General features: G+C 39.7%; 1 protein-coding gene across 1 annotated transcript in view; it reads left to right on the top strand.

Moving 5' to 3' along the window:
* The window catches only part of CYFIP2 (cytoplasmic FMR1 interacting protein 2), a 236,629-nt gene that overhangs the window by 128,482 nt on the left and 86,010 nt on the right, over positions 1-22,137 (top strand). The window contains exons 17-21 of the mRNA XM_053718790.1: positions 750-906; positions 9,334-9,430; positions 9,510-9,586; positions 10,444-10,552; positions 11,482-11,601. Coding sequence (XP_053574765.1) covers positions 750-906; positions 9,334-9,430; positions 9,510-9,586; positions 10,444-10,552; positions 11,482-11,601 — 560 coding nt within the window. The remainder of the gene's footprint in view (positions 1-749; positions 907-9,333; positions 9,431-9,509; positions 9,587-10,443; positions 10,553-11,481; positions 11,602-22,137) is intronic.

Raw genomic sequence — 22,137 nt, 5'->3', positions numbered from 1 at the left:
AAAAAAAAAAAAGTGAAAAAAATTGTAAGAAGCTCTGTTTTTCCTAATTTCTGATTGCACCAGAATGTTACAAATGTTATTGCAAACAAACATTTAAACCGTTTTTCTTGTGTCTTTGTGTCTTTACTGTTCAGTGAAAGCAATGTTATTCATGATACCACCTGTCTGTAACTAATACTGTTCCATACACATCTTGCTCATTTCACTATGGCATTACTGTACTTGACATACATCTGTTAAACTAGATCATTTACTGGCATACAATTTAGCTGGCACATTTCCTCATCGAATGCTTTACATGTAATATGTTGACCTTGTGGTCTTTCACAGCAGCACTTTTATTATTGCAGGGATACAATGTAATCAATATAGTGCTTTCTATCTTTGATACACTATGTACCTATGTTAAAGGGACAGTGTAATATAAAATTGTTTACCCTTAATATGTTTACAGTGAATTGTTATACCAGCTGCAGAATTTATAATTTATGGGAATTGCTCCTTTAGGTATATTTTTGTATTTGTAACAACTTTCTCTGCGAAATAAAACCACAACCCAATGGAATGGGCTGAGTCTGCAGGAAGTGCAGACCTTGTTAGCTTATCTCTCTCTATTTAAATAAAATCTTTCATATTGTATCTCCCTATACACAGTGAGATCAATGCATTGTAAAATTAACATTTTAGTGGTTATCTAACCAATCCTCTCTGGGAGCATGATTTTTTAAAATTCTTTTATTATCCATCAGAGGCACTGCAGCAGTGCTGTGATCTCTCACAGCTTTGGTTCCGGGAGTTTTTTCTGGAACTCACCATGGGACGACGCATCCAGTTCCCCATTGAAATGTCCATGCCCTGGATCCTTACAGATCACATCTTAGAAACTAAGGAACCTTCCATGATGGAGTAAGAAATGCTTAATTTTAATAATATTTTATAGATAGATAGACAGACATATAGATGATAGCTTCAAATGTAAGAATGCCTATGTATTTAAAATAATTATCAAACAAAATAAGACCATAAAGGTTTAAATAAAACAATCTTATCTGCTGTATTTACATGTAATAAAATGCTATGTTTATGAAAAGGAAACTTTCTACATAATATTCCAATTGTAAATATTACAACAGGTATTAATAACAAAAATTATCCATGACTTTGTTTCTTGTTATTAGTTGTTAATTTAACAATTGGAAAATTATCTGGAACAGTCTTCTTTTTTTCTGAGTCACTATGACAAAGCTATATATAGAAAAGATATGACAAAGGATAAGAAAAAGGGCTGTATATGGAAATGATATGACAAAGGATAAGAAAAAGGGCTATATATAGAAAGGATATGACAAAGGATAAGAAAAAGGGCTATATATAGAAATTATATGACAAAGGATAAGACTAGAAAATATTGCAAGATATTTACATAGTAGTAAATGGCAGTTTTCAAATTCTTTCTGTCAGGGTTTTTTCCCTGTTTTGTTTGCCATGTGCTGCTGGCAGCCATTTTACTCACCTCTCTTGCTGACTCTGGTGCATACTGTGTGATGCTGCTCATTTCCTGCACTTCCTTTTATGGCCAGACTGGTGTACATCATCCGTTTGAGACGGGATGCAGTCTCAGAATTGTGATGTCATCACTTATTATTTAAAGGGCCTCTGTTCAGTATGCTTTGCCCTTGTGTTGTCTCAGACCTGTTTGTGAGAGCTCCTGTGTATTACCTGGCTGTCTGACGTCCCTCCTGGTTCCTGATCCCTGGCTTGTTCCTGACTCTGCTGTTCTTCTTGTTCCTGATTCCGGCTTGTCTGACTACTCACTTTGGCTCTTGACGCGGCTCGTCTGACTACCAGCTCTGGTTTTGATTCCTGGCTTGTTAATTGACTTGTGGACTTTTTATTATTTTTTGCTATTAATCAAGGTGTGATTATTTTTGCACTTCTCATCTCAGTCTGATTCCTAGCACCCTGACATTACGCAAGGGCCATGAATCCTGATGGTGCTAATAATCCACCTTTACCTGCCATAATTTCCAGGATGGATGAACAGGATCACCACTTGGATCAATTTGCACTAGCCCTGCAAACCCTGCTGACTCGCACTGCACATTTGGACCAAAGTGTCCCGCAAGTTATGGCTGCTCCTGTTTCCGCTGCTGCACCTAGTCCTACCAGGAGCATGTCCGGTTCTGCACCTCTACCTCAGCGTTATGGAGGTGATCCTAATCAGTGCAGAGGGTTTTTGAACCAGGTGGGTATTTACTTTGAGATGTTACCTCAGGCGTTTCCCTCTGACAGAGCTAAGGTGGGATTTCTCATCTCGTTACTCTCTGACACAGCTCTTGCCTGGGCTAATCCCTTGTGAGAGACTAATAAACCTGTGATTTCAAATTACCCTGAATTTGTGGCCTCCTTTCGAAGGGTATTTGATGTTCCGGCTCATTCCTCCTCTGCTGCTAAACGACTCATGTCTATTCAGCAAGGTACAAGATCTGTTGCTCAGTATGCCATTGAGTTCTGTGCGCTTGCCGCAGAGGTAGGTTGGAACAATGAAGCCCTTGTTGCCGCCTTCTTTCATGGGCTCTCTGATGCGATTAAAGATGAAGTTGCTGCCAGAGATTTACCAGAAGATCTCGAGGCATTGGTGTCTTTTTTGATCCTAATTGACATCAGACTAAGTGAGATGCCCTCTTTCAAGGAGCGCTTGCGGAAGCCTCCTGTTCCGTTGTCTCCTTCTTGTTCGTTCCCACCCATGCCTCCCTCTCCTTCCATGCCTCCTGGTCCTGAGTCACCAGGTACTGCTGAGCCGATGCAGTTGGGATTCACGCGTCTCTCCGTGGCGGAGAGGGACTTTAGGAGGAGGGAGGGGCTCTGCCTCTATTGTGGGTTACAGGGCCACCTGTTGAAGTCTTGTCTTACACGGCCGGGAAACGTTCACACCTAAGGTCCTGTCGGGGGCAGACCTTGGGTGGTTTATTCTTGTCTCCGGAACCGCTAAAGGAGAAACCTTTGGTCACGGTTGTCCTTTCCTGGGTGGACTCCTCCATAGTCACCTAGGCTCTTGTTGACTCCGGTGCTGCAGGCTTTTTCATTGACAGTGCTTTTGTATCAAAGCACTCCATTCCTGTTTTGCCTCGGTCAGTTCCGCTTGCTATTGAGGCCATTGATGGCAGGCCCCTTCAGCCCGCACTCGTTACTCACGTAACTGCTCCGTTATCCATGGCTGTTGGGGCTCTCCATTTTGAAACCCTCCAGTTCTAGGTGATAAACTCTCCGCATTTTCCGGTTGTTCTGGGTTATCCCTGGCTCCAAAAGCACAATCCCAGTCTCGACTGGCGCAGGTCCTAAATTTTGTCATGGTCTCCGCAATGTATTTCCACTTGTCTTCGGAAAACAGTTAAAGTCTTGTGTACTTCTTCAAGTCTCTCAATTGCCAGAGGAGTACCGAGAGTTCCTAGACGTTTTTGAAAAGGTGCGTGCCGGTACGTTGCCTCCTCACCGGTGTTAAGATTGTGCCATAGACCTGCAACCCGGAGCCATTCCTCCTAGGGGCTGGGTTTACCCTCTGTCTGTTGCGGAGAATTGTGCAATGGAGGAGTATGTTGCCAATTCTCTGTTGCGGGGATCATCCGCAAATCCTGCTCTCCTGCAGGGGCTGGCTTCTTCTTTGTGAAGAAAAAGGGTGGCGAGTTAAGACCATGCATTGATTATAGGGGTCTTAATCATCTTACCATTAAGAATGCTTACCCTATTCCGCTCATTACGGAACTCTTTAAACGCCTCATGGGAGCTACGGTGTTTACTAAACTTGATTTGAGAGGAGCGTACAATCTTGTTAGGATCAAGGAGGGCCACGAATGGAAAACAGCATTTAACACCAGGAGCTGGCATTATGAGTATCTTGTAATGCCCTTTGGCCTATGTAATGCTCCTGCTGTTTTCCAGGAATTTATTAATGATGTCCTACGAGATATGTTGCAACAGTGTGTTGTGGTGTACTTGGACGACATCCTCATACACTCACCCACACTTGAGGCTCATCGTTCTGATGTTACACAGGTTCTTCAGAGACTACGTGAGAACGGCCTGTTTTGTAAACTCGAGAAATGTGAGTTCCATCAGACTCAAGTAACCTTCCTAGGTTATGTTATCTCCGTTGCAGGCTTCTCCATGGATCCTGACAAGTTATCTGCAGTTCTGCAGTGGCCTCGCCCAGTTGGTCTTCGGTCTATTCAACGTTTTTTGGGGTTCGCCAATTACTATAGAAAGTTTATTAAAAACTTTTCTTCCTTGGTCAAGCCTATCACAGACATGATCCGTAAAGAGAATGATCCACTCCATTGGTCACCTACTGCCATTAAGGCCTTTGATAGTCTTAAGACTGCCTTTGCTGCCCCTCCAGTTCTGGCTCATCCTAACCCTGTCCTGCCTTTCGTTCTTGAGGTCAATGCGTCTGAGACTAGAGTAGGTGCCCTCTACGTCCTACACCTGACGGTTCCTTGCATCCATGTGGTTTCTTCTCTAAGAAATTGTCTCCAGCAGAGTGCAATTATGGAATTGGTGACAGGGAATTACTGGCCATAATTTTGGCACTCAAGTAATGGAGGCATCTTCTCGAGGGTACTTGCGTGCCAGTGCTCATTCTTACTGACCACAAGAATTTAACTTATCTATCTGAAACAAAATGTTTTTTGCCCCGACAGGCCAGATGGGCTATTTTTGTCTCGGTTTAATTATGTGGGCTGATGCCCTCTCTAGACAATTTTCCCCTCTGTCCAAGGAGGAGTCTGTACCTACTCCAGTTATACCTCCTGACCATATTTTGGCTACAATACGTACTAATTTGACTTCTCCCTTGGGGAAGAGATCCTGGCTGCACAAACCAATGCACCTCCTTAGAAACCGAGTGGTATGCGTTTTGTTCCTGAGAATCTTCGAACTAAACTTTTGCACACTTACCACTATCCTAAAGCCGCAGGTCACCCAGGCAAGAACCAAATTTTTTGGTCTGTCACTCGACAATTCTGGTGGCCAGGTCTTCGTTCTGATGTTGCTGTGTATGTTGCCTCCTGCTCAGTTTGTGCACAGAAAAAGACTCCTCTACGTCTTCCTGTGGGTCTTCTTCAACCTATTGCTAATGGTGAGCGTCTTTGAACACATCTTTCCATGGACTTCATTGTCGAGCTCCCTGTTTCCAATGGCAATACTGTTATCCTTATGGTGGTTGACCGTTTTTCTAAAATGTCACATTGCATTCCCTTGAAGAAGTTGCCTACCGCTCAGGAGCTTGCTTTAATTTACATGGGTTACCCAAGGAGATAGTGTCGGACTGGGGTAGCCAGTTTGTCTCCAGATTTTGGTGTTCCTTTTGTGCTCAAATGGGGATCCAGTTTTCCTTCTCCTCGGCATATCACCCTCAATCCAATGGGGCTGCGGAACGGTCTAATCAAGCTCTGGAACAGTTCCTTCGTTGCTATGTCTCAGATCACCACGAACGGGGATATCTTGGAGGAAGCATTAATAGCACTATTACGGGCAGAGTTTGCTCGTAATAGTGCTATTAATGCTTCCTCCAAGTTATCCCCGTCCATGGCGAATTATAGGTTTCAACCATCCTTGTTGCCCGATTCATTCATGTCTCAGGGTATTCCGGCTTTGGAGGAGCATCTCCGGCAACTCCGTTCCACGTGGGTGCAGATTCAGGATTGCCTTCATCGTTTTATGCAGCGCCAAAAGTTCCAGGCTGATCGTAGGTGTCTGCCCACGCCTTCCTACCAGGTTGGTGAGATAGTTTGGCTGTCCTCCCGCAACTTGAATCTTTGTGTGCCTTCCAATAAACTGGATCCCCGTTATGTTGGTCCTTTTTGAATACTCCGACGGGTCAATCCTGTGGCCTACGCTCTTGACCTTCCTCCTGCAATGCGCATCTCCAATGTTTTTCATGTCTACCTCTTGAAACCATTGGTTTGTAATCGGTTTACCACTGTGTTGCCTTGTCCCCATCCTATCTTTGTTGACAACCATGAGGAGTATGAGGTCAGCAGCAGTATGTCCAGGGGCCGCGTACAGTATTTGGTTCACTGGAGGGACTACGGTCCGGAGGAGCGTTCATGGGTTCCCTCCTATGATGTTCATGCTCCCGCCCTCCTCCGTGCCTTCCATGCCCGTTTTCCCAATAAGCCTTTTGCTTTCCCTCGGGGGAGGGGTCATTGAGGGGAGGGTACTTTCAGGGATTTTTCCCTGTTTTGTTTGCCATGTGCTGCTGGCAGCCATTTTACTCACCTCTCTTGCTGACTCTGGTGGATACTGTGTGATGCTGCTCATTTCCTGCACTTCCTTTTATGGCCAGACTGGTGTACATCATCCGTGTGAGACAGTATGCAGTCTCAGAATTGTGATGTCATCACTTATTATTTAAAGGGCCTCTGTTCAGTATGCTTTGCCCTTGCATTGTCTCAGACCTGTTTGTGAGAGCTCCTGTGTATTATCTGGCTGTCTGACGTCCCTCCTGGTTCCTGATCCCTAATCCCTGGCTTGTTCCTGACTCTGCTGTTCTCCTTGTTCCTGATTCGGGCTCGTCTGACTACTCGCTTTGGCTCCTAACTAGGCTCGTCTGACTACCAGCTCTGGTTTTGATTCCTGGCTTGTTATTTGACTTGTGGACTTTTTATTATTTTTTGCTATTAATAAAGGTGTGATTATTTTTGCACTTCTCATCTCAGTCTGATTCCTGGCACCCTGACACTTTCCTAGTTTTACATATATATTTTAACTATACTTTTTAGTTATCATTTGTATTATACATTTTTAAATAAAAGTAATACTGTAAATGAGTACAATAGGGCTTCCAACCATTCCCCATACTGCAGATTGTCATGGGTGATTTTTAGCCGCCCATTCCAATCCATTAGAAGAGTCTGGTTTTATACAATAAAATCACTTGTGTTATGTGTTTACAGTCAGTGTAACAGGAAAACTTTACAAGAGTTGTCACAGACCCAAACAAAAGAAGATATAGGGCCAAAGTGAAGTAAAACACAGCAGCAAATTGATTCGACATTTCTTGCATAAGGATGTTTAACTTCAGATTCTGTTGAGGAATTTGATTGTTCCTGGTCTCTATGAGGAAGTGGATAATAAAATGAATGGCTGCAATTTGTAACATATTTTAGTGTCCATCTCACTGGTATAACCACCTACCACAGAATTAGTGACATTGTTGATATCTGTGAAATAAGTGATATTCGTCATAGAACATATTTATTTTTGGTGATCAGCAGCTGGTTTTACAGAACATGCCCCATTGTACCTCACTTCAGCTCCTGAAAGTTAATGAATCTAGACTTATACACAGAAACATACACCTTATCTTGCTTCTACACAGAAACATACACATTATCTTGCTTATCCACAGAAACATACACCTTATCTTGCTTATACACAGAAACATACACCTTATCTTGCTTATACACAGAAACATACACCTTATCTTGCTTATGCACAGAAACATACACCTTATCTTGCTTATACACAGAAACATACACCTTATCTTGCTTATACACAGAAACATACACCTTATCTTGCTTCTACACAGAAACATACACCTTATCTTGCTTATACACAGAAACATACACCTTATCTTGCTTATACACAGAAACATACACCTTATCTTGCTTATACACAGAAACATACACCTTATCTTGCTTATACACAGAAACATACATCTTATCTTGCGTATACACAGAAACATACACCTTATCTCGCTTCTACACAGAAACATACACCTTATCTTGCTTATACACAGAAACATACACCTTCTCTTGCTTATACACAGAAACATACACCTCATCTTGCTTATACACAGAAACATACACCTTCTCTTGCTTATGCACAGAAACATACACCTTATCTTGCTTATACACAGAAACATACACCTTATCTTGTTTATACACAGAAACATACACCTTATCTTGCTTATACACAGAAACATACATCTTATCTTGCTTATGCACAGAAACATACACATTATCTTGCTTATACACAGAAACATACACCGTATCTTGCTTATACACAGAAACATACACCTTATCTTGCTTCTACACAGAAACATACACCTTATCTTGCTTCTACACAGAAACATAAATCTTATCTTGCTTATACACAGAAACATACACCTTATCTTGCTTATACACAGAAACATACACCTTATCTCGCTTCTACAAAGAAACATACACCTTATCTTGCTTATACACAGAAACATACACCTTCTCTTGCTTATACACAGAAACATACACCTCATCTTGCTTATACACAGAAACATACACCTCATCTTGCTTATACACAGAAACATACACCTTATCTTGCTTCTACACATAAACATACACCTTATCTTGCTTCTACACAGAAACATACACCTTATCTTGCTTATACACAGAAACATACACCTTATCTTGCTTATACACAGAAACATACACCTTATCTTGCTTATACACAGAAACATACACCTTATCTTGCTTATACACAGAAACATACACCTTATATTGCTTATACACAGAAACATACACCTTATCTTGCTTCTACACAGAAACATACACCTTATCTTGCTTCTACACAGAAACATACACCTTATCTTGCTTCTACACAGAAACATACACCTTATCTTGCTTCTACACAGAAACATACGCCTTATCTTGCTTCTACACAGAAACATACACCTTATCTTGCTTATACACAGAAACATACACCTTATATTGCTTATACACAGAAACATACACCTTATCTTGCTTATACACAGAAACATACACCTTATCTTGCTTATACACAGAAACATACACCTTATATTGCTTATACACAGAAACATACACCTTATCTTGCTTCTACACAGAAACATACACCTTATCTTGCTTCTACACAGAAACATACACCTTATCTTGCTTATACACAGAAACATACACCTTCTCTTGCTTATACACAGAAACATACACCTTATCTTGCTTATACACAGAAACATACACCTTATCTTGCTTATACACAGAAACATACACCTTATCTTGCTTATACACAGAAACATACACCTTATCTTGCTTATACACAGAAACATACACCTTATCTTGCTTATACACAGAAACATACACCTCATCTTGCTTATACACAGAAACATACACCTTCTCTTGCATATACACAGAAACATACACTTGATCTTGCTTCTCATCACTGATCTAATGTGGAAACACATTACATATCTAACATGAAGTGATTTAGCTATAAAATATATGTGAATAACACAAGCCATGGCTATCTCCACAAGTATTTATGTGGTGTGTCTTTTCTCTCTTCCAGGTACGTACTTTATCCCCTTGACCTTTATAATGACAGTGCTTATTATGCTCTAACCAAATTTAAGAAGCAGTTTCTTTATGATGAGATAGAAGCTGAGGTAAATGCTGCTCTTTCTGGTGGAAGTGTTATTTTTCAGGAGATGCATTATTTAAGTGTTACGTGTTTTTTTCCTGCAGGTGAACCTCTGCTTTGATCAGTTTGTATACAAATTGTCTGACCAGATATTTGCATATTACAAAGCCATGTCAGGCAGGTAAGTAAAGGTTTTTATATCTTCCTACTTCCCATTCATGAAATACAGAAGCATTTTAAGTGGAATATTGCGGATGAATTTCAATAGCTGTTTTAGGTTCCAGGAGCTCAGGAGCAGCAAAGAACCTAGGTTCTAGCTGCAGATTGGTGGCTGCATATATATACTGATTGTCATTGGCTCACCCATGTCTTCAGTTAGAAACCAGTAGTGCATTGCTGCTCCTTCAACAAATGATACTTAGAGAATGAAACTAATGGGATAATAGAAGTAAATTAGAAAGATGTTTAAAATTGTATTCTCTATCTGAATCCTGAAAGAATTTTTTTGAGTTTGATGTCCCTTTAAAGGAACAGTAGTCAAAATTAAACGTTCAGGATTCAGATAAAATATGTGATTTTAAACAACTTTAAAATTTACTTATTTTATTAAACTTGCTTTGTTCCCTTGATATCCTTTGTTAAGAGTAAAGCTAGGTAGTCTGATAGGAGCCCAGGAGGGTACACGTGTCTTCACCAGTCTATGGCAGCAGTGTTTGTAACTGAGTATAATATTGCTATAAACAATGTTGCAAACACTGCTGCCAGATGGCGAAAGACATATGCATGCTCCTGAGCTCACCTAGGATTACTCTTTAATAAAGGATACCAAGAGAACTAAGCAAATTGATAACAGAAGTAAATTGGAAAGTTGTTTAAAATGTTGTGCTCTATTTAGCCCTTTACTATCCCTTTAAGCTGTAATTACATTTTGATTCCAGTAGACTCAATCTGGACATTAGGGCTGTTATACAGTATGCTGCACAGCTATATGACTTGAATTACTCCAGCAGATCACAGTCTAACCCCCCTGTTTGTCAGTGTTTTGTTAGATAAACGTTTCCGTGCTGAGTGCAAGAACTATGGTGTGATTATTCCTTACCCACCTTCAAATCGCTATGAAACCCTCCTCAAACAACGGCATGTACAGGTAAGCCAATCGTGCCACAGACATTTAGCCACTAGTGATACTGAGGTAGGCTCGGGAGTGTGCACATGTTGCATACTAAATGTACAACATTGTTATAAACATTGTTGCAAACAATACTGCCATGTAAAGCTCAAGACCTGCACACTTCTAAGCCCACCTAGTTAGGTTGCATTGGAAACAAACCACGCTTTTAACAAAGGACACCAAGAGAAAGAGAAAATAGTAGTTAATTGGATTTTTTTTATTGTATTCAATATCTGAATAATAAAATATAAATTTTGACTTGCATGTCCCTTTAAATTATATATATATATATATATACACACACACACACACCCTGATAATGATGCGACTAGCAAGAAGTGCATATTTACAGTTTGATTAGTGAATAATAAAATATTAATTTTGACTTACCTGTCCCTTTTAATTATATTAAATTTAAATAAATACATATATATTTGGGCCGGCATTTATCAACTGCCAGATGGTAAATGTTTGCTCATGTGAACCTGTCCACCCAGGATCGAAGATTGCGCATTTAGGGGGTTGTCAGTCACCCTGGGGCAAACATACCCAGGGTGATTTAATCCTCCAGCTAACACCTGGCATACTGGTTAGGAAGCTGCAGGTATTCGGCTGAGGGCTCGCTCATGCAAGCCTGCAGCGATCGGCCCCCAGAGCTGCATACGCAGCTTGATAAATGGGGGCCATGGTGTTGTAACTAGCAAGAAGTGTATATGTACAGTTTGATTGGTGGACAGTCTCACAAACATTAAAACATTAAAGCCTTTTATCCATTTTAGAATTTTCATTTTTAGTTAAATAATTTCTTGTCCCTTTAATTGTTTATATCTACGCTTCTCTGGTGCTTCCTTTATTTCGTCAGTACTGCTTTAACATTTATTTTCTGGTCTTTGTCATCCACACAGTTGTTGGGCAGATCCATTGACCTTAACAGGCTCATCACCCAGAGGATCTCAGCTGCTATGTACAAGTCCCTCGATCAGGCCATCAGCCGATTTGAAAGTGAGGATCTGACATCTATTGTGGTGAGTTCAGCAGTGATGCTGTAATATGCAAACCTTTTTCTTCTTTAACCCCTTAACAACCAAGGATGTGCCAGACAGGACGTGCCTGGCACGTCCTCTGGGGTTTCGAGTGCTGGAAGCGATTGTGAAGTCTTCCAGCCGCTTTCAAGGTAGTGCAGTGATGCATCAATATTGAGGCATCACTGCAATACCCTTTTTTACCCATCGATCCACAGAGAGACACTCTGTGGCCCTCTCTGCATCGGCCAGCGATGGTGCTGATCGTTGGTGAGTGGGATCCATAGCAGAAAGGTGGGTGGGCAGCCCATCGCTGGATCAGTTCCGGCAAGCAAGTTCCGTCAGTGTGCGAGAGGGTGCGCGCATGCACGCGCACAGTATTAAGTGCTTGTTTTCCTCGAGCCTCTGTAAGGGAAGGAGAGAGGGAGAGGGAGGGGCAGTAAGAAATAAAGTATTGGGAAAGGGATCTGGGAGGAGGGGCAGCTACACTACAGAAAAATGGGCTATATTTATTTTAAAAAGCCACATTTTGACCAAATTGGGTACTGACAGACAGCTGCCAGTACCCAAGATGGTAGCAAATAGGTAGAGGGGAAAGGGTTAGAGCAGAGCTTTCCAAACTTTTTATGTTGGTGACACACTTTTTAGACCTACATCATTTTGCGACACAGTAATTCAGTTGTACTAGCAAACAGGAGGTTAAACTAACTTGTTTTAAGAGATACGGACACATACATGAATTATATAATAATGAAATGTATTTACAAGTAACAGTATGTATGTGCAAGAATTAAAAAAAGTTTAATAACATCAATAGCTACTTGATATTTTAATGGGATGTATGAGGTTGATGGGATGAATATAATTTCTGAATATTTGGTGGAATATTAGATAAAGACACTCGCATTTCATCATCAAGCATTTCTTAAGCTTCCATTTCCTATCCATATATCAAGAGCAGGAGCAGCAATGCACTACTGGGAGCTAGTTGCACAAAAACCCCACTGACTTCAGCTCAGCATTTAAGCTGTAGCCCTCAGAGCTCGGTGAGTCTGATTGACTACTGCCTGCACTGCAAACACACTGCTCTCCCACTCCCTGACTACACATGCAGTCACAAGCCAATTAAGGAGACTACACATGCAGTCAGGAGCCAATGTGCCACCAATGGGAATAGTTTCAGTTTCCACTGAGCTGAGCCAATAGGTTAAGAAGATCTGTGTCCCCCTAGGTATCAATGACGTGTCAACCATGTGATATGCGTAGCAGGCAGGCGGAAAGTCAGAAACCAAAAAAAAAAAAAAAAGTTGTGCTGAAGCAGGGACACACCTACACACTGCTGCCGACACACTAGTGTGTCCCGACACACAGTTTGGAAAGCACTGGGTTAGAGAGCTGTTTGGGGGGGATCGGGGAAGTTGGGGCTAAGAGGGAATCCAACACTGCATTATATGTATAAATATATATATTTTTAAAAAAAAGCTTTTATTTTAGTACTGGCAGACTTTCTGCCAGTACTTAAGATGGCATTGACATTTGTGAGGTGGGGGAGGGAAGAGATCTGTTTGAGAAGGGTCAGGGAGGGATCAGGGGGTGGGATGTGTCAGGTGGGAGGCTGATCTCTACACTAAAGCTAAAATTAACCCTACAAGCGACCTAATTAACCCCTTCATTGCTGGGCATAATACAGGGAGTGCAGAATTATTAGGCAAATGAGTATTTTGACCACATCATCCTCTTTATGCATGTTGTCTTACTCCAAGCTGTATAGGCTCGAAAGCCTACCACCAATTAAGCATATTAGGTGATGTGCATCTCTGTAATGAGAAGGGGTGTGGTCTAATGACATCAACACCCTATATCAGGTGTGCATAATTATTAGGCAACTTCCTTTCCTTTGGCAAAATGGGTCAAAAGAAGGACTTGACAGGCTCAGAAAAGTCAAAAATAGTGAGATATCTTGCAGAGGGATGCAGCACTCTTAAAATTGCAAAGCTTCTGAAGCGTGATCATCGAACAATCAAGCGTTTCATTCAAAATAGTCAACAGGGTCGCAAGAAGCGTGTGGAAAAACCAAGGCGCAAAATAACTGCCCATGAACTGAGAAAAGTCAAGCGTGCAGCTGCCAAGATGCCACTTGCCACCAGTTTGGCCATATTTCAGAGCTGCAACATCACTGGAGTGCCCAAAAGCACAAGGTGTGCAATACTCAGAGACATGGCCAAGGTAAGAAAGGCTGAAAAACGACCACCACTGAACAAGACACACAAGCTGAAACGTCAAGACTGGGCCAAGAAATATCTCAAGACTGATTTTTCTAAGGTTTTATGGACTGATGAAATGAGAGTGAGTCTTGATGGGCCAGATGGATGGGCCCATGGCTGGATTGGTAAAGGGCAGAGAGCTCCAGTCCGACTCAGACGCCAGCAAGGTGGAGGTGGAGTACTGGTTTGGGCTGGTATCATCAAAGATGAGCTTGTGGGCCCTTTTCGGGTTGAGGATGGAGTCAAGCTCAACTCCCAGTCCTACTGCCAGTTTCTGGAAGACACCTTCTTCAAGCAGTGGTACAGGAATAAGTCTGCATCCTTCAAGAAAAACATGATTTTCATGCAGGACAATGCTCCATCACACGCGTCCAAGTACTCCACAGCGTGGCTGGCAAGAAAGGGTATAAAAGAAGAAAATCTAATGACATGGCCTCCTTGTTCACCTGATCTGAACCCCATTGAGAACATGTGGTCCATCATCAAATGTGAGATTTACAAGGAGGGAAAACAGTACACCTCTCTGAACAGTGTCTGGGAGGCTGTGGTTGCTGCTGCACGCAATGTCGATGGTGAACAGATCAAAACACTGACAGAATCCATGGATGGCAGGCTTTTGAGTGTCCTTGCAAAGAAAGGTGGCTATATTGGTCACTGATTTGTTTTTGTTTTGTTTTTGAATGTCAGAAATGTATATTTGTGAATGTTGAGATCTTATATTGGTTTCACTGGTAAAAATAAATAATTGAAATGGGTATATATTTGTTTTTTGTTAAGTTGCCTAATAATTATGCACAGTAATAGTCACCTGCACACACAGATATCCCCCTAAATTAGCTATAACTAAAAACAAACTAAAAACTACTTCCAAAACTATTCAGCTTTGATATTAATGAGTTTTTTGGGTTCATTGAGAACATGGTTGTTGTTCAATAATAAAATTAATCCTCAAAAATACAACTTGCCTAATAATTCTGCACTCCCTGTACAAGTGTGGTGTGCAGCGGAATTTAGCGGCCTTCTAATTACCAAAAAGCAATGCCAAAGTCATATATGTCTGCTATTTCTGAACAAAGGGGATCACAGAGAAGCATTTACAACCATTTGTGTCATAATTGCACAAGCTGTTTGTAAATAGATTTAGTGAGAAACCTAAAGTTAGTGAAAAAGTTAACAATTTTTTTTTATTTGATCGCATTTGGCGGTGAAATGGTGGCATGAAATATACCAAAATGGGCCTAGATCAATACTTTGGGTTGTCTACTACACTACACTAAAGCTAAAATTAACCCTACCAGCTACCTAATTAATCCCTTCACTGCTGGGCATAATACAAGTGTTGTGCCCAGCAGCATTTTGCGGCCTTCTAATTACCAAAAACTAATGCCAAAGTCATAAATAACTACTATTTCTGAACAAAGGGGATCCCAGATAGAAGCAGTTACACTCTTTTGTGCCATAATTGAACAAGCTGTTTGTAAATAATTTCAGTGAGAAACCTAAAGTTAGTGAAAAATGTAACAATTTTTTTTATTTGATCACATTTGGCGGTGAAATGGTGGCATGAAATGTACTAAAATGGGCCTAGATCAATACTTTGGGTTGTCTACTAAAATAAAATATACACAAGTGAAGGGTTATTCAGGGATTCCTAACAGATATCAGTGTTCCAATGTGCTACTTGTACTTATTGCCCTATAACTTGCAAAAAAAGCAAAGAACATGTAAGCATTGGGTATTTCTAAACTCAGGAAAAAATTTAGAAACTATTTAGCATGGGTGTTTTTTGGTGGTTGTAGATGGGTAACAGATTTTGGGGCTCAAAGTTAGAAAAAGTGTGGGATTTTTTTCAATTTTTACATCAGATTTTCTAAAAAAAAAATTATAGTAAATTATATGATATGATGAAAATAATGGTATCTTTAGAAAGTCCATTTAATGGCAAGAAAATCTGTATATAATATGTGTGGGATAAGTAAATAAGTAAGAGGAAAATTACAGCTAAACACAAACACAGCAGAAATGTAAAAATAGCCCTAGTCCCTAACGGTAAGAAAATTAAAAAATGGTCTGGTCACTAAGGGGTTAAAGGGATACTAAACCCAATTTTTTTTTCTTTTATGATTCGGATACAGCCTGTAATTTTAAGCAACTTTCTTATTTACTCCTATTATCAATTTTTCTTCATTCTCTTTGTATCTTTATTTGAAAAAGCAGTAATGAAAGCTTGCGAGCTGGCCCATTTAAAGTTCAGCACCCTGGATAGCGCTTCCTGATTGGTGACTACAAATCAGCAAGTACTACCCAGGTGCTGAACCTAAAATGGTCTGGCTCCTTAAAGGGACAGTATACTCCAATTTTGATATAACTGCATGTAATAGACACTACTAAAAAGAATAATATGCACAGATACTGATATAAAAATCCAGTATAAAACCGTTTAAAATCTTACTTAGAAGCTTCCAGTTTAGCTCTGTTTAAAAGGTTACTGGAACACCCACTGCAAGTGGGAAGTATCAGACACCCCCCTCTCCCTTTGCATATGAAAAGACCCTTTACACAAACAGAAGCAAGCTGGAGTAGGAATACGTCGGTATTCTCCTAAAACTTTGGGGCTTGGTTAGGAGTCTCAAAATCAGAGCAATGTTATTTAAAAATAAGCAAAACTATCCATTTTTTAAAAACAACACACTTTATGGGCTATATAAATAGATCATCTACAAAACATTTTTGCAAAGAAAAAGCAGGTGTATAATGTCCCTTTAAGCTTTCATTCCTGCTTTTCAAATAAAGATACCAAGAGAACAAAGAAAAATTGATAATAGGAGTAAATTAGAATTAGAAAGTTGCTTAAAATTGCAGGCTCTATCCAAATCATGAATTTAAATAAACAAATGGGTTTAGTATCCCTTTTAAATCTTTTTAAGTCAACATTTTTTAGTGTCAAGTTTGTGCAAAGTTTATAACTATAAAAACATATTCCTCATTCTTATCTACTCTCTGACAGTCCATGACTCCTCATATCCTAGAGCAGTGTTTCTCACCATTGTTGTAGTGCCCCTCCCTACAGGCTTGAATTTGTGCCCTATTTTCTCCTGAATGTAACACATAAATATTATTAGGGAAAAAAATAAAAGGCGGTCATGCATATCCCAGAATGTGACCAAATGCATCAGATATATTTTTCTGTTTTTAGGAATTGATTTTAAAACCCAGTTTTACTTCATACAAATGTAGCAAGTATTTGGAAATATTAGAGCACTAGTTAATAGAGAGCAAGTTAGAAAGAAAATGGCACCCACAACAGACTATATTAGGTTACATTAGAAAAAAATATATATGATGAGGGAAGGAATATTCATATTACCACATTACTGCATCTAATTTCACATATGCGGATTATCAGGCTCATTTCATGGAGCATACAAGGCTATAGAACGCTTTACTCTAAATAATAATTCACTGTGGCCCTATATCTGACACTTTTTCACAATGATATTCTCTTTACCTGTCACTTTCCCTGTGACACACTTTATATCAGTGTTTCCCAACTTCAGTCCTCAAATGTCAATAACCGGCGATATTATAAGGATTTCCCTAATCCCTACCAGAGTACAGGTGAGTCAGCCAGTGAGTGAGAAGCTGACCAGACCAGGCAGGGAATTAGAATCTTTCCTGTTAGGGGTGCTTCAAGTAAATTGAGGCCCAGATTACAAGTGGAGCCCAAAAATATCAGCACCATGATTCAATAACATCTCTCAAGTTAAATTAATAACTCTTTTATTTTTGAGGTCATATTACAAGTTGAAAGTAACTTTGTATTGCTTGAGCTGCATTGTCAGGGGTTCTGATCGGAGGTCTTATGTGGATATATAGCTTATAGAGGGGCTTCAGGGCCTTAGAGTTTAATCTGAGGTCTTATGGTAAACTGTTGACAGAAGGGGCTTCAGGGATTTGGAGTATACTTGTCCATCTAGTGTTCTTATTTAGTCATATCAAAAGTCCAGGGGTCTTAAGTATTAAAATTATATATATTTACACATGTAAGCAAAAGTTACAAGTGGGGGGCTACTGATAGCACAGGGTGTACTGTCTGTATCCCAGCCCTAAACTAAGAATAGAGCACAATCTGGTAGTTTTACCAGAGAATGTTAGCACAGCCGTTATTTTTTTAGCGCACCCTACAATTTCAATGGATAGAGCACACATGCTAACATCCCGTAGAAAGTGCACTAAAAATAATAATAGTGTTCTTCACACAGTCTTAAACTATATTTTAATTAATATATATACAGTATATATATAGAGAGAGAGAGTTTAAGGCTCAAGGTTTGTAGAGTGACCCACAGAAATCTATTAGGTAAAGGATTTAGCATGACTGTGCTATCCGACCTCCAAATGTTAGTGTGCGCTAAGCTTTTGAGTGCTAACATTTTACTTTCCAGTTGTAATATGGAAGTAAAAATGGAAGCACTATGGATTGTGCTCTAGCAATATTCGCGCACTATAGAGCTACCATTTTTACTCTCCACTTTCAATCTAGGCCATATTGTTTATTCATCACATGGTCACTCATAAATGCTTATTCTTTAGTAAAGAAATAATTCCCAACAAAAAAATTGTGATACAATTCTTTAATAAAACATATGCCTAATGTAATATCAGTAAATGTACAAAAAACACAGTTAATGGATCCTCAAAGCACATCACAATACAGCATACATCAAATTGGAGCTCCATATATTACATTCTAAATAAATACACATTAGCCCCATATAATATAATCTTGTGTCATAAAGATTTATCAACAATAATTTGTGATCCAAAGTAGTAAGAATAAGAAACAGAAAAAAAAAAACTAAACCAGAGAAATTAGATACTAAATGAGGTTCTAAAACTATCGGCTAGATTACGAGTTTTGCGTTATGGTGAAAAAGCAGCATTATCAGGTTATAACGCTGCTTTTTCACTACCGCTGCTATTACAAGTCTTGCAGGTTTAGGGGCTGCGCACACTTTTTTGGCCATAACGCAAATCAACTTACGCAAATTGCGTTAAGTCTTTTTTCAATGGGATTTTCATAGCGCTGATATTACAAGCTTTTCCTGGGAGGCCAAAAAGTGAGCGGTACACCCTATACCGTCAAGATTCGTAACGCATTCTAAAGTCAGTAGTTATGAGTTTTACGCTACAACGCTGTAACATAAAACTCATAACTAAAGTGCTAAAAGTACACTAACACCCATAAACCTATTAACCCCTAAAAACCAAGGCCCTCCCTCATCGCAAACACTAAAATAAAATTATTAACCCCTAATCTGCCGCTCCAGACATCGCCGCCACTATAATAAACATATTTACCCCTAAACCGCCGTACTCCTGCATCGCAAACACTAGTTAAATAGTATTAACCCCTAATCTGCCGTCCCTAACATCGCCGCCACCTACCTACATTTATTAACCCCTAATCTGCCGCCCCCAATGTCGCCGCCACTATACTTAAGTTATTAACCCCAAAATCTAAGTCTAACCCTAACACCCACTAACTTAAATATAATTAAAATAAATCTAAAGAAAACCTACTATTAATAACTAAATAATTCCTATTTAAAACAGCTACAATATAACTAATAGTTACATTGTAGCTAGCTTAGGGTTTATTTTTATTTTACAGGCAAGTTTGTATTTATTTTAACTAGATAGAATAGTTACTAAATAGTTATTAACTATTTAATAACTACCTAGCTAAAATAAATACAAATTTACCTGTAAAATAAAACCTAACCTGTCTTACACCAACACCTAACCTTACACTACAATTAAATAAATAAATTACATAAATTAAATACAATTAACTAAATTAAATACAAATACCTAAATTACAAAAAAAAACACTAAATTACACAAAATAAAAAACAAATTACAAGATATTTAAACTAATTACACCAAATCTAATAGCCCTATCAAAATAAAAAAGCCCCCCATAAAATTAAAAAAAAACCCTAGCCTAAACTAAACTACCAATAGCCCTTAAAAGGGCCTTTTGCTGGGCATTGCCCCAAAGAAATCAGCTCTTTTACCTGTAAAAAAATACAAACAACCCCCAACAGTAAAACCCACCACCCACACAACCAGCCTCCCAAATAAAACCGTAACTAAAAAAAACCTAAGCTCCCCATTGCCCTGAAAAGGGCATTTGGATGGGCATTGCCCTTAAAAGGGCATTTAGCTCTATTGCTGCCCAAACCCTAATCTAAAACTAAAACCCACCCAATAAACCCTTAAAAAACCTAACACTAACCCCTGAAGATCCACTTGCCGTTTTGAAGACTGGACATCCATCGTCAACGAAGCCGGGAGAAGTCCTCAATGAAGCGGCAAGAAGTCCTCAACGAAGCCGGGAGAAGTCTTCATCCAAGCCAGGAGAAGTGGTCCTCCAGACGGGCAGAAGTCTTCATCCAGACGGCATCTTCTATCTTCATCCATCTGGCGCGGAGCGGGTTCATCTTCAAGACATCCGGCGCGGAGCATCCTCTTCTTCCGACGACTCCCGACGAATGAAGGTTCCTTTAAGTGACGTCATCCAAGATGGCGTCCTTTGGATTCTGATTGGCTGATAGAATTCTAACAGCCAATCAGAATTAAGGTTGAAAAAATCATATTGGCTGATACAATCAGCCAATAGGATTGAACTTCAATCCTATTGGCTGATCCAATCAGCCAATAGGATTGAGCTTGCATTCTATTGGCTGATTGAAACAAAATTTAAATGCACATAGATGGATTACATATTTGAACAGTAACATATATGCAATATACAAGCATTGGAAAAAACAATACTGGGTATTCCCATGCTAACACCTAAGCAAAAATGTGTAAACACAATAAATAAGCATGGAACACAATTACCATAGTGGCCCTTTGAAGGAGAGGACCGCACCAGGAAGCCTGACGCTCTTTGTGCCTTAATGCTTTTTCAAAGGCAACAAAACCCTCGTCAATCAGGGTATTTAATAACCCATCTATCCTATAGTGAGCATCATCAGAAAGAACCAATTCTAAGTGATATAGCATATGAACCCTACATGTTTATCTGATCCCCGTCTCTGCTACAGAATGACAGGGAATCTGTATATACAAGAGCGCATGCTCCTCAGGTGAGTGCATATTCAATCATTACGTGTATTGCTGAACAACCTATAGCGATTCAGCCTAATAGCAAAATCCTTCCCAGTATTCATCACATATGTGCTATTCAATGGGCCAGCCCGTGTGTATCTGTCACCCTCAGGACCGCCTCCCACAATACCTGGCCAATCATAATAAAATGGACACTCAGAATCTGACGTAACCCACGTGAGGTAAACATTAACATTTCTATCAACATAATTATTATTATTATTATACTTTATTTATAAAGCGCCATCATATTCCGCAGCGCTGTCCATGGATACAGATCATTTAAATAAAACAATAGTATAAAACTTCTAAGACTAAGAGACAGGACAGAATTTACAAACACATACAGGAGGAATCAAGGGCCCTATTCCCGTGGGAACTTACAATCTAGAAGGGTAGGAGGTTGAGAAACAGGAGTTGAGGACTGCAAGATTGAGAAAGATGTTAATGCAGAGTTAGAGGAGGGAAATGTTGTTAGGTAAAAGGAATATTATTGAGTTGGGTGGTAGGCTTCTCTGAACAGAAAAGTCTTCAGAGAGCATTTAAAGTAAGAAAGATTTGGGCAAAGCCTGACAGCACGAGGGAGAGTGTTCCAGAGGGTAGGTGCTGCAGGACAGAAGTCCTGCAGTCTAGCATGAGAGGATAATTAAACAATCTTCAGCAACGCTTAGAGTTTGAGTAGAGAAAGCGCACTCTCTCCCTGTCATTAAGTAATGTGAACATTACTACAATCAGGCTTCGGAAAGTAAGCAACGATCACATACTAACCCTTAGCATACTAACCCTTAGCATGGGTTTTTACTTGAGCTATCGATATGAAGGATGGTCTCTTCTATAGAATAATAATTTTTTGCTTAGGAGTTAATACGGGAATACCCAGTATTGTTTTAAATAATAGCAAAAGATGATAGTCGCACAACCAAGTTCAATGAATGAATTTCTTTATTGAGCCAAGATCAAAAAATATTATGTCCAACAAATTAAAAAACAATTATCTGATATTGATGTGTATAAACTGTTGACCCACAACCCTATCTTTGAGATAAAGAAAGAGATTGAGGCCTGTGTTCAGTTTGCATTTAATAATGGCATTATT

The sequence above is a fragment of the Bombina bombina genome, chromosome 6 (assembly GCF_027579735.1).
Source record: "Bombina bombina isolate aBomBom1 chromosome 6, aBomBom1.pri, whole genome shotgun sequence".
Lineage (NCBI taxonomy): Eukaryota > Metazoa > Chordata > Amphibia > Anura > Bombinatoridae > Bombina > Bombina bombina.
The sequence above is the reverse complement of the archived record's forward strand: the minus strand, read 5'-3'. Positions and strand labels throughout refer to the sequence as shown.